The sequence below is a fragment of the Halichoerus grypus genome, chromosome 10, assembly GCF_964656455.1.
Source record: "Halichoerus grypus chromosome 10, mHalGry1.hap1.1, whole genome shotgun sequence".
In the NCBI taxonomy this organism is placed as follows: domain Eukaryota; kingdom Metazoa; phylum Chordata; class Mammalia; order Carnivora; family Phocidae; genus Halichoerus; species Halichoerus grypus.
This window is the reverse complement of record NC_135721.1, coordinates 38,352,908-38,366,749: the sequence shown is the minus strand read 5'-3', so window position 1 is coordinate 38,366,749 and position 13,842 is coordinate 38,352,908. Positions and strand designations below refer to the sequence as shown.

The window sequence follows — 13,842 nt, the reverse complement described above, 5'->3', positions numbered from 1 at the left end:
AATGAGGGGGAGAAAGGACTAGGGTCGGAGGGGGAAGGGCATCCCAAGACCCATTTGTTCCACTGTTAGTGAGAAGTAGAGCTACAGTTATATTTGCAAATATGCCCACATTATCATAAATGATGAAGCTTTAAAGGAACTAGATCTTACAGTAACATGTATTTGTGATCCAAATTCCTTCAACCTAGTATGTACCACATCGTGCACTTAAGTGTTGCCCCAGCCTTGCCTCAGGGCAAAGAGGGAGCCTGCCCTGGTTCCATTTGCTGGCTGCCTTATGCATATTAATGCACCTTCTTCATTCTGAGGGACATTTGATATAAAATGGTCACAAGAGCAGGCAGACAACCTGAGAAGTATCCAGGGCTGTGACTGACTCTAAAATTCTCAGTGGCAGACAGTCATCTCTCCGGGACTCAGCCATGGGTTCTCGGGGACTGGTGATGTGACCCCAGCACATAATGGTCAGGAAGTGTCAGCCCAGCATGGGGGAAAGGGCGGGGGGGGGGTTGGGGAAGGAGCCTGGGGGTGCTTGCAGTGATGCGGGGAATGCTAGACTGGGAACTAGAAAGTCTCACTGGGAACCCAGCTTGGCATCTCCCAGCTGTGTGACCCTGGGTGCGCCCCTCAACATCCGGGTCTCAGTGTCCAGTCCTGTGAAGTAAGGGGGTGACAAAGATGGCATCTAAGGCTCCTGCCTGCTCTAGCAACCCACAGGTTTGACATTCCTTCTCTCTTGGGGGAGGGCAGGTGCTCACAGTTGGAAGCTGACCCCAGGGACCCACTCACCTGGAGGCTGAAGAGGAGGAGGAAACAATGGTATGGAAAGTCGGGTGGAGAGCAATGAGGGACCTGAATTTGAGGGCTGGAGGGTGGCTTGCCCCGGGAGACCCAGCACAGGCAAGGCTGACTGGGACAAGAGCCCAGGTAGCACCAGATACTGTGCTCACACCACCACACCACAGAGAAAAGACGGGAAGAGAGTCTAGATCCACATGAGAGAGAAACTCAGCTTCCTCTCCAGGAGAGGCTGAATTGTAAATGGCTGCCCAATGCCAGCATCTGACGTTTCTTTTATTCTGCTCAACAGAATAATGATCAGCCTCAAGATCAAACCAACATACAGGAGAAGTGAATAATAGGCAACCTTTATTAAGCATTTAGTATGAGCTCTGCATTCTGCAAAGTCTTTAGGTACACTGTCTCATAAGTGTTTGGTGGCAGGCACCATGGTCATGCCCATTTTGCAGGTGAAGAAACTGAGACTCACAGAGATCAAGCAGTAAGTGTGGGAGCTGGAGTTTTTAATCTGGCTCTGCTTACCTCCAAGGCCCACCCGTGATGCTAACCATTGCTCTATTAGCTGACACAGCTAAAAATATGTACGACAGTTCTTCATTCCTTTAACATTGACTGAGCACCTACTAGTAAGACATGAATTATAATGATCACAACAGAGTGCCACGTGGGGACCAAGAAGCAAGAGAAAGTTCCACCTGGAATCAGAAGAGGTTTCCGTGGACAAGGTGGCATTTGACCTTGAAAGGTGGACAGGATTTCAAACAGGTGGCAACAGGGACAGATGAAGGACCAATAGGAGGAGAGAGGAAAGAGAAAGGTCTAGAAATAGCACACAGAGTTGCTATTTCTAGAATAGGACAGAAGGTGGTGCTGTGAGTACAGTACAAGAGGAGCCAGAAAGGTAAGGAGAGACAAGACGAGGAAAAGCTGGGATGGGGCTCAAACCAAGGGAGAGGAGAGGAGCAGTGACTACTTGCCTGGCTACTGCAATAGTCCAACCTGAAAGGAAGGGGGTGGGGAAGAAAGCCTGGAGAAAGGGAAGGGATGTCAAATGGGCAGGACTTGAAGAGTAAGTGGGAAGAAGGAGGAGCATCAAAGATGACTGAAATCTGGAGCCTGAAGGCCTGAGAGGGTGGATGGTGATTTCATTGTCATCAGACAAAGATGGGACACAAGAGGAGGGGCAGATTCAGAGTTAGGGAAATGCTGACTAAAAGTATCAAGGAGACAAAGGGAGGAGAAGTTCAGCAGAGAATCAGAAACGCTGTACTTGAGCCCCCAGCAGAGAAGTCAATCTGAGAACCAGTGCATCAGGGGGATGGCTGAAGGTGAGGGAGAGGATGAGATGATCCTGGGAGGGAAAGGAGAATGAGGTGGGGTCCTGGAGAAATCCCACCCAATGCTGTGAGGAGGGGGGTGGCTACGGGAGGAGGAATGAAGCGAGCAGGAGAGAAGAGTCAGGGAGGTGGAGATGACCAAGAAGGTGCCACATCACCACAGCAAAGAAGCAGCTCTTCCTGCTCACAGGTGATCTCAAAAATGCTTTCTCAGACTTCCTCTCAGAGACCAGGTAAGCAGGCAGGCTTCTCTCTTCCCACTTAGACATCCAGCTACATATCACCTCCACAGGGAAACTTGGAACAGAGAGGAGGCGAGAGACATCTGCGTGAGTTCCCAGCCCTTCCTCCTCAGTAGACTGGTGGCTCTGCATCTTCTGTGTGTTGTCCTCTCCCTAACCATCTACCAGGTGCGGTGAGGTGAGGCAGCAGTCCTGGGAGAAACACAGGAGAAGAGGAATCCAGGAAGATGGACTGTTGAGTGACGAAGGCCAACATGGTAGACCCGCTCTGGCGGGAAGTCTTGAGTGGTTCTGCTTCGACAAGTTGTGGAAAGCTCAGCTGGGATGCAAGTCACTTTGTGTGGGAGACCCAGAGGGTAGGCGATACTTCCAAATTTTTTCAGCCGTTGTCCATAACAGTTTAGATAAATCTTGGTGTTTAAAACCGGTTGCAGTGGTGAATTCTAAATATTAATTTTATGTCACATGGTCCTTGGCTAAAACAGAAGAAAGAAGGCTAACTTGATGTAACCCTAGCACAATGGCTCGGGAATGTTCCTCAGCTCCGAGAGTGTGACAGTGAAGTGAGACTCAGGGACCTGAAGGGGACAGCAGTCTTTTCTTGTTCCTTGGAAATACCTTCTGAGCAGGAGCCCAGACAGGGAAGTTTTATAAAAGGGAAATCAATACCTGCCCTCTGATTCATTGTAAACAGGTAGTTTACAACTAATTAGTATATAATAGGTAGCTAGGGAAAAAAACGCAAAGGCAAGAGGAAACAACTCCAGTCTGTCCAGAAGCCCCAAGTCACCAGTCTTATGAGCTTCTGGGAGTGAGCTTCTGGTTCCAAAAATAAAGTTTCATGGAGGTTTAAAAGCAGTATTTTTTTCAAGCAAGAGGTTTAGATAAAGCAGTGATGGATAAAAGAGAAGGATAATAGGGAGAGGACTTTTTAAAAAAAAAAACTATGCTGAACTGTTTCGTAGAGTTTTATTTTTAAGGCAAAATTGAGTGGGAATTTAAAAAATGAGTGGGAAAACACTACAATTTGTCTTTCTGTGGCTCATGCCCAGCTGTTCAGATGCTAGGGCTGTAACCAAGACCTGGTTATCCCCTGGTGGCTGCTGACTGTGCGGGCAAATTGGGGAAATGGAGTCATGGTGTGAGAGTGGGGCTGGACCAGGGAAGACGTTGGAGAAATGAGAGCAACACCATGGGTGATGTTATAAGCTGAGTTTCCATCTCCCTATTTTGCTGGTGAACCTCATATACAGAGGCCCCAGACTGCTGAGTGGGTAAGGGAGGGGTCCTGTCAAAGCCAGGGCACTGCAGGTAGAGGGGTGAAAACAAGGCAAAGAGAACCCAAGAGGTTTCAGAGACGGCTTGGGGCAGTGCTGCCCAAGAGAACTTTCTGTGACGTCAGAAACGTTCTGCGTCCGTGCCAGCCACCTGCTACCATGGCCGCCGAGGACTGGGAATGCGACTAGTATGACTGAGGAACTGCATTTTAAATGCACTTGCTTCTAATTAATTCAAATGTAAAAAGCCGCTTGGATAGAGCAGGACTAGAGAATCAAAAAAGTTTATTCTTCAGATCAGTCAGCAAGGTTTGATGAGTAGCTATGTGTGCAGAACACTGAACAAGTAGGCACTGTTTGGTTCTTTATTCTGGTTTTGTTTTGTTTTTTTTCTAAGCAAGAAACAAAGGAAAAGAATCTAGAGCCCCTCATCTCCAGAAGCTAACGATATAATAGGAAATATCAGATTCTAGGGAGAAAAGCCCACACACAATCTGGGGCAGAAGAATCCCGAATCCACAGAACATCAGCACTACCCGGAGCAGTGTTTTTAACCAGGTGACTTTACCAATGGTATGGGTACCAGTGGAACTGTTCTAGGGATAGGATCTCTAGGGGGAGTAAAACCACATTATTTTTCAAGTTATGAGACAAATAAAAAGCAAGGTTGGTTTACCAGGTCTAAGAACCGGGCAGGTAGAAGAAACCTATTATGTGCTTCCAAGTTCAAGAACCATAGGGTGGCCTTGGACACCTCACCGTTTTCCAACTTCTGATCAATTGGTTTTTCTTACTATGGTTTCTCTTGTGTGTGAGGTTGTGTTTTGCCGGTTCTAGAGTATTATTTTTAAGAAGAGAGAGAGATTTCCAGTTCTAGTCTTAAAAAAAAAAGTGGGGCTCAATTTTCCCTCTGGCTGGAATTACCAGCTAGGAAACACCCCACATCTAGGCTCAGAGCCAACTCAGAGACAAGGGACGTTTAGACAGATGGTCCCACAGAAGGGTGTCCTCAGGGAGGAGACAGAGCAGTTTTCATAGAAAGAAAAGATGCATCCACACTTCCAGAGAGAGGAATGAGACCCTGGGGAAAACTAGGAGAGGGAGGGGGTTAGTGGGCCTGGGGAGGACTTTCCCATGTGTAATTGTGTTGTTTCTGTTTTTCCAGTTCTAAGATAAAATATGTTAACATTAGTAACAGCTTACATTGGTACAATATAGTGTACAAAGTTTCTTCACTCTTCCTGATGATGCAAAAACCCTGCAAACATTCTTTTTTTTTTTTTTTTTTTTTTTTTTAGGGACACGGCTCAGGGCGCAGCATTACAAGAAAAAAAAGGGGATTAACTCAAAGTGTGGCCACATTATGTTGTACACCTGAAACTAATGTAATCTTACATGTCGATTATACTTCAATTAGAAAAAAAGGAAAGAAACAAAAGCATAACCAAAAGATCTTTTAAGTTCCATACTTCCCCTCTGGGGAGCCTTCAAAAGATGGAAAAAAGAGCAGAAGATAGGGGAGGAGTGAGCCCTCATCCAGGCACCTGACCCCTAATCTGTCTGAAGTAAGAGTCTTTCAGTTACCTCACACTCTCTTGTGCGTCCATTTGGCCAAACACAGTAGATATTTAGAGAACGGATTTGTGAGTTGAGGGTGTTTTCCGGGAGGACAGAGGCAGGGCCCAAGAATTGTTAAATGGAGCCACGAGTAGGGTGACCCTAAGTCCCGGTTTGCTTGGAAGAGGCCTCATGTATACCTATTCCTGGTGTAATTATTCCAGCACCCCTTTCCCTCTCAGATGTGACCTGGTTTGGACATTAACGTATATGGTCACCCTAGTCATGGGTGACTTGGCAGGCTGTCTTTCTTTTTTTTCCCCCACAAAATTGCTCTGACTATCCCCCCAGGGGAATCCCAAGGTTGTTCAGGGCTCAGCTGGGTGCAGTGCACTGTGCTAGGCTCTTTGGAGCCTTACAAAGAGGGAGAGGAATTTGTCTTCCCACCATAATATGTCCCAACTGGCATGAAGTTTTAAGGAAATGAAACACACGTACCTCACTTTCTCATTTTCAACATTAACACGTCTAGGAAGCTAATTCTGCATCCCAGGGATGTTCAAATGAAGTGCTCTAACCCTAATCACCTGGGCGCTTCTGGTTCTGGAAGGGGCCTCAGGCAGTGACCTTTACAGAGCTGGCTGTTTAAAAATTATCTGGGGAACTTGTTAAAAATAGAGATTGGGCCTACTGCCTGAGATTCTGAATCAGCACATCGGAGAATCTATTAAAAAATGAAAACAAAGCTTCCCAGGTGGTTTGGACATGAAAGCCAGATTTGGACTCACTGGTGAGTCATCATCCTTTGACCCCTGACTGGAGTGATCCATTGTTGCTGTGGAAACCATGGATTTACCCCTCAGCCAGATTGGATTTTCCTTCTTCTTTTTAAGTACACATCTGTTTCAAAAATAGAGGGCATTATTTTTGGAAGAGAAGATGTGTTTTCTCTCTCAAGATATTTATATTTAGAGAGGAAAAGCAAAGCCCCCAAAAGGCAGAAAACTTTCCCATTTGAAACCAAATTCAACAGGAAGCGGGAATCCCTCACTATGGTAGCACAACTAGAAAGAACTAATGAGCAGTTATTTCCTGAGGCAAGTTTCAGACTGTCTGGAGCTTCTTCAGCATTTAGGTGTTGTAAGGTGCCTGGCCGGAGGCCTGGGCTCATGGGCTTCCCCGGGTGGTCTGAGGGGCTGGCAGGGGTTGGCCAAGATGGTATCAAGACTCTGGAGGCTCCAGCTTGAGGCAGACCTGGAAAAGGACAGCCCTACAGAATTACCATCAGAATAAAATTTACACACATGCTGCCGTATGGCCAGGAGACCCATCCTGAGCCACCCTGATAAATACATCACATTTACGCTCTGTGACTGAGCGGAGCAAAGAGCAGTAACCCATCTTCCTTCAGGCTTCAGAAGCAGAAGAGATGGGGTAGAGAGAGAGGCCGGGAGAAGGTTTCTGTAGCTTTGTGTTGCAAAGTTGGCCTGATGAATTAAGAATTTAGCGATTCTGAGTTCTCTTATCTTTCAGCTTAAAAATAAAAGCACAAAATGGTTACATCTCAAACAGAAGGATCTCGGCATTCACTGCTCTTTGTAAATCCTGATACATCTCCTTGGGATACCAAAACGGAATGTCCCCTCCAAAGATACTCACTGGGATCCATCACCTTGCCAGCAGCTATTGGAGGGGGGACACCTCACTACAGTTCTGTGTTACAGAAGGAGCTGGTCCTTCTCTGAATAGGAATCATTCCCTTTGGGTTTCCTTCTCTCTCTCTCAGCCTTTGTCTGCAGAACTCCTTGACTTCAGGTGGATGGTACTTTTTAAACAAACGCTCAGCCCCAAGGGGTAAGTCTTTCTTCCAGAAATGCTCCTAATGTGCTTCTCTTGGTTCAGGGCACAGAAAACCAGACTCGGTCCCCTGACCCAGCTGCCTGTCGACACGCTCCATCCAACCATCCACTCAGAGCCCAAGGAGCACCAAGGTCGATATCAAACATCCTCTTCCAAGGCCTTTCACAACTCTGCCCCTCCTTGCCTAAAACCCTCAGTCACCACCTAGGACATACAGCTTCCCTTCGCTCATACAACTCACCTCCCAGCCAGTGTGTCTCCCCAAACATTAGTATAACTGCCTCTCCTCCACCCCCAGCTGAAGGTAGACCCCTCCTCCACATTTGGACTGGGGGTAAAGACTGTCACCAGGAAACACAAGGCAATCTGCTGGATTTCCTCTGGGGGAAGTGTCTACCAATGTAATTTTTCAGGGCTGAGCCCACAATGAGAAACTGATACAACGACAAGGAGAAGGTGACGTGAGAAGAAGCTAGGAAGGACCACAGAGGACATGAAGGGGACCGGATGGAAAGAGAAGGAAGTGAGGTCTACATCCCAATGTCCCAAGCGACCAGTGTTTACTTCAAACGTCTTCCAGCTCTACCTGCCGCTACTACACACATCCTCCTCCTCCATGTCTGAACACTCACCTCCTCTGGGACCCAGGGCTCCTCCCCCTGGGTCTGCTGGGCCATGTGTGCATAGAGCCACCCACTCACTCAGGTCGTGTTCCCACTTGGCTATATTTTGAGTTTAGGGGTCTCTCCCAGTGACCCTGGGAAACTGCAGAGAAGAGCTCATTCCCTCCCTTTTCGTTTCCTCTTTCCCCCAGGCTTAAGCTCCAAGTAATTCAGAGGTCTTAATCTGGGACCCATCATGAGTTTCAGGAGCTCTGGGAACCTCTTAATATTGCACACATCATTTGTGTGTGTGAGCGTGTGTGTGTGTGTGTGTGCGTGTGCACAATCTTCTGGGGGTAAGATTCACCAATTTTTCCATCAGATTTTCAAAGGGACCCCCAAAAGATGAGGAACCACTGATGGGTCCTATGCCTGTCCTATGCGAGTTGCGTGGGTGATGAGCAGGGTGGGAGGGCGGGTTGGAGGGGTGGAGATGCTCACGCGGCTGTGGTGCTCAGGCTACCCCCCCTTCCCCCCCCCCCCGCGCGCGCGCGCACACACACACACACACACACACACACACACACACACACAGAGTACCTTGGAAGCAGCCATCACTGCTGCCGTGGCCGCCACGTTCAAGCCCCGCTTCCCGAAGTGCACGAGGGCATCGTAACTTCGGTCTTTTGCTTGGACCAGGCAATCATCAATTTCCTGTTGAAGGATAAACAGAGGCACACTGAGTTGGAAGGTTCAAATAAAGCTCTGTTCTTTCTTCCCTTCTGAGCACTGGGCTTGGCAGCTTGCCCAATCACGGATTCTCGCTGGGACTGAAAAGTCATAGGCACTGTGGGGTGTGTGTTTGCGGGGAGGGTAGACAGGAGGAGGGAGGGAAATGGAAGAGATCCAGGGAAGTGAAAGAGGAATTTCAAAAAAACAGCAACTTACTGATCCAGGAAGGTTTTCTTCGAGCAATACCCTAGGATTGTTCCTAAAGTCCTCTAACCTTCCAGGAAGGCGCCAGGGGTCCTGGATGTGGACGATCCTGCCATTCTACACACAGCCACTCTCTAAGACACTGAAGGAACTGAAGGTGGAGAGAATACCAAGAATCCAGCATCTAACCTCAGACCTGCCACTAACTGGCTGTCAGGCCTCAGCAAGTGTTTGGCCTTCTGAAAAATGAGGACAGTGACAGGACCTAACTCGTGGAGCCCAGTGAGGATTACATGAGACCATTCCAGAAAAGCATCTAGCACAGTGGCTGGTTTCAATAAGTGAGAACCACTGTCATCTTCCTATCTCAAGGGGGTCAGGCCCTGACAGCTCTGAAATTCTACTATTCTGTAGCTATTTCATACTATATCCAAATCCCTCCCACGTAGGTATCAAGGGGAGAGATGAGGACACAGAAAGAGATAGTGCTATTTTTGTTGATAAGTGAGATCATTTTACAGATAATGAAATAAAAGCAGAAATGAGAAGTCATTCAACAATATCCCCAGGGTCAGCAGGGAGGTTGGAAAGAGGATTGAAGTCTCTTTCCTTCAGGGACCAAAAGAGTGGTTTACTTCAAATTTGCATCAACTCTGGCTTATTCTTTTTGTTTGGGTTGGGTTGGGTTGTTTTGTTGTCACTGTTTTAAGAACAGCTGTTTTGTACATCACAGTAGCTCATTTCAGAGTTCAGTAATACAATGACACTTGGCCTTGATCTCATTTGAAGTTCAGTACATCAGTGCATTTCCTTTGCTTTGAGGTATCAAGTGAGAGGGTCAACCCCTGTGCATTCCTTGTTTAAGACTTCCCCAGGAATTCACCACACTAAGTTTTCATTGTGACCCCTGACTGACTCTGGTAGGGATTCTTGGCAGCTCGTAAGAGTCAGTCACCTTCACTTCAATGGAAATGACATTGGTGGCTTCAGGGTAAGCCCAGCGTCTGGGGAAAGGGAAGTGCCAAGAGTAGGTATTTGACAACCAGGTCAAGAGAGAGATCCCATTCCTCAAAACCCACCCTTCTGAGATAGGCAGTGCTGTATCCTAGTTCCTAAAAGCGTTCTCAGAAATGTCTATAGTAGTCTGCTCATCCAATTAATATGTTCCCCTAAAACCTCCCCCAAGAAGTCCAAAGTACTCAACTTTCAGAAACAATAGAAATTTACATATAAAGCCATCTACAGTGCTCCTATTTTATGTTAAAAATCATATCCCAATCAGCTTAGAAGATCATGTAATATAATTAATGAATTATACAATATTGGACCCAATAATCATGCTCTTGGCAATTTGTTCTAAGACAATAAGTCAAAAGAAGAAATTAATCTCTATGTACTGTGGTGTTCATGAATCTTTACGAAGATCAAGTACAAATGGGTTATGTGCAAACATGTTTAAGATCTCAGAATTTAAATATTGTATCTATATTAAGTGTTTCTGACATGTTTTGGTATTTGGGGGGTTTTTTTGGTACACTTAGAATTTTATTTTAAGAAAGACTTATAGACTGGTATGCATAAAAAACAAAGTTATCAAAGCAAACTAGTAAGACAAGGTAATGCATTTATTATTGTATGAAAACTTAAAAAAAAAAAAGAACAATCCGGTGAAAGCAAATCCAGCAAATTAAGTTCAGCAGAGATGTTAAGCAAAAAATCATTTTACAGACAGTGCCATTATCTTATAAGTAGCTCGAATTAAATTTCTTTTTAAGAGATGTAAGTTGTAATTCTTACTTGAGTTCTTAATTATTGCTGACCCTTTCCTGTAATTTTTCCCTATCTTGTTTTTCCCATCTCTGGCATTAGACAAATCTATATTTTCCTTGCAAAGATGTTTGTGAAGTAGTTCGAAGCAAAATAAATACAAAAGGTAAATAGCCATGAAACAAATTTTATGACTGCTATCATTAGTACTTACCAACTGATAATTACCAAAATAGCAGGGATTCCATTGGTAGGCATATATTTATCACTGAACAATAAAGCAAACACTGTACAAGAAATTTCTTATCTTCCAGTGTCTGTTGGTAGCTATCTGGGCACTAGTTCAAGTCATTTAATCTCTTTATGCTTCCGTTTTCCTATGGTATGTTTTAAAAGTATTTTTTAATAGTCTACGTAAAAATCACATCTATAAAAGGACAGGAGCTGAGCATGTTGAAAGGAAGGAAATTCAGTTTGGGGAGTTGAATTATGAGTGAATCTTTTGTTGTCTTTTGTTTCAATTTATGGAAGTGGTTTTCAACAAGTAATGATACATAACATCTTTTTGAGGATTTCACCACCATTTCTAAACATGTCAGAAAAATACATTAAAAAAAAGATTAGAAGGAACAAATTGTTGGAGGCAAATAGACACTCTAGGGTCTCCTATAATAAAACACTCTGTCCATTTTACTGATCGCTTTTTAAATTTTTTACTTGCTGGAAGGAATGAAAGGCTGAGCAGCATAAATTACCTTTTCTTTTGAAGACAGCGTGGGATGTACAAACTTCCTGTATAGGAGGCTGGAGCCTTTTGTGTAGGGAGATAGCAGCCAGGCTACAAATGCTATTTTTAGTTCATAATAGAATGGAAACCTGGAGAGAGATGAGAAAATACACGTTCGGTTAGGTTCTCGGCAACACGGCCCTGAGACCCAGCAGCACAGACACCTCTCCTGCCAGCACCTAGCTGCAGGCCCCCGGTGAAGTGTAAACACAGAGCAAAAGCCCAAGGCCTCCTTTTTTTTTTTTTTCCTTTTTCTAAGATTTCTAAGATTTTGTTTTTTATTATTATTTTTTATTTTTTTAAAGATTTTTATTTATTTATTTATTTGAGAGAGAGCACAAGAGGGAGGAGGGTCAGAGGGAGAAGCAGACTCCCTGCTGAGCAGGGAGCCCGATGCGGGACTCGATCCCAGGACTCCAGGATCATGACCTGAGCCGAAGGCAGACGCTTAACCAACTGAGCCACCCAGGCGCCCTAAGATTTTATTTTTTAAAGCAATCTTTACACCCAACATGCGGCTCAAACTCACAACCCCAAGATCAAGAGTCACAGCCAGCCAGCAACCGCCCCCCCTCGCCCTTGCCCCCGCAACCAAGGCTTCTTTTGAAAGCAGGTTCTTGTTTTCTCTTTTTGTCAGAGCAAGCCAGGGATCCAGCTTCTCTCCAGCAATCACCCTATGGCCATGCCTGGCACCCCTGGGGCTTCCTGCAGGGTTCCACTTGTTCAGGTTGGAGCCGGGGCTCCAGCCACAGCCTGCAGGTTCAGAAGGCCATGGCCTTCTGTGCCCTACACCTAGTCACTCACTCTTCAGCGGTGGCCAAGAAGGCACAAACCCCTGGAGGATTTGGAATAGGGAGGAGCTGACAGAGAATCTCCAGACTGAGAATAAAAAGCCTCCCCTTCTTTGCTGTCTTTTCGGTCCCAAAAGAGGCAGGGACAGGAGCCCAACTCTTGCCAGCAAAGAGGATGCTACTCACCCTAATCAATTCTATGCTAGGTGAACAGAACTTGATCTTTTTGGTGCCAAGAGAAGAGTTCAGGGTGCAGGTAACCTACAATTCTGGAGTCAGAAGTCCTATGTACTATTCATTTATTCATCATGTAAACACGTACCAGCACCAACACGTGTCAGCTTGTGCTGAGCCCTGAGGACACAATGGTGAATAAAGAAGACCTGATCCCTGCTCTCTTGGAGCTTTCAGTCTAGTGGGAAACAGATAAGAGTGTCTCGCATCCTTAGAACTGATGGTCCAAGCAGGAAAACAGAGATTGATCAAATAATCACAAATGACATAGAACAGCAACCTGAGACAAGTGTCACAATGGGCCTCTGCCAGCCCACGCGGTGCCTTTGTATGTGTAAGAAAAAGCCAGCCCCTTCACCTGGACGTAGTCCTGCGAGCGTGGGACTAGTGAACGGGGCTTCATTTGAATTTCAGCCCCACCTCCCACCTTGGCCAGATATCTTGTGCTATGTACAACCTGTGCAATGGTATTTGGCTGTCCTGCTGTGTACTAATGCCATGTTTTTTATTTTCTTTATTCTGATGCTTTGGCATCATGGGACTTTCCTGACTCTGGAGAGACTGCCCCTCCCTGGGTTAGCCAATTCCTAAAGATAGGAAACAACGAGCCCACAAGCAAGCCTTTCATATGCAAACCAACCAATCCAGAGCCCATACCCCAAACACCTCCTTTATGAGCTCTCACACTCTGGGCCACTCTCCAGCTGCTCTAATCACCCCAGGGCCAGGGACCGGCCACCAAGCAACAGCCCCAACACCCCAGAGCCCACTGAAATTATTCAGACTAGCTGATCCCAAACATGTTTACCCCGCCTTGCCCGTTCCTTCCATGGAAACCACCATAAAGGTTCTTGCCCACACTTCCTACCTCTGCCTCTTGACTGACCTGCTGTGCCTCCTGTTTCTAGGGATCTGTGAGTTTAACAAACTTCTTCCCTCAAGACAGCCATTTCTGAGTCTATGTGTCTTACCATACCTGATTAAAACAAATCGCGGGTACCCTTAAAACATGATGCTCTGAGGGAAAAGGACACCTGTGCTAGTCTGAAGACTCAGAAAAGTAAATTCCTCCCACTCACCCTGTCTCCCCCCATAACGCAGCTGAAAATAAAGAGCGATTTCTGGCAAGTCAGTTCAGAGCCTTCAACTCTCACACAGACCCCCAAATCAGCAGCTCCACCCACTCTGCTTTCCTCATCGAGGTCCCGGGTCCGCTGCCTTCTGCCTCTGGCAGGCTCTTCCCGAATATTCCCTCAGCAACTTCAGGACACTGTCATGTCAAGACTGTTTAATTTTCACAGCCACCCCAGAGAAGAGGCTGAAGGAACAGAGGCATGATTCTCCTACACTGGAACCCTCCAGTGATTAATAATGAAGGAAATTTTGTCTTGAGAACAACTATTTACCAACCCCAGGGGGAAAGCAAATGAATCTAGCAAGCTCAGGCATCAATACAAGATACACACATAATCCCAAGGGATCTATCACACAGCACCACTTTTATTGCTTATGTAAAAGATGTTTTTTTAATAGGTAATACATGCATAACATTTTAGAAATTCAAATATCCAAAAGAGTATACAACAAAGAGTCTTCTTCCCATCCCAGACCTTTAGTCCCTTTTCCAAAAGCAAAAACATCAGTAGTAGAC

General features: G+C 45.9%; 1 protein-coding gene across 3 annotated transcripts in view; it reads right to left on the bottom strand.

The window, feature by feature from the left end:
* The window catches only part of REEP1 (receptor accessory protein 1), a 103,397-nt gene that overhangs the window by 22,675 nt on the left and 66,880 nt on the right, over window positions 1-13,842 (bottom strand). For all 3 annotated transcript variants that reach the window (XM_036076188.2, XM_078056333.1, XM_036076191.2), the window contains exons 4-5: window positions 11,135-11,255; window positions 8,277-8,390 (exon numbers count right to left, since the gene is read on the bottom strand). In XM_036076188.2, coding sequence (XP_035932081.1) covers window positions 8,277-8,390; window positions 11,135-11,255 — 235 coding nt within the window. The remainder of the gene's footprint in view (window positions 1-8,276; window positions 8,391-11,134; window positions 11,256-13,842) is intronic.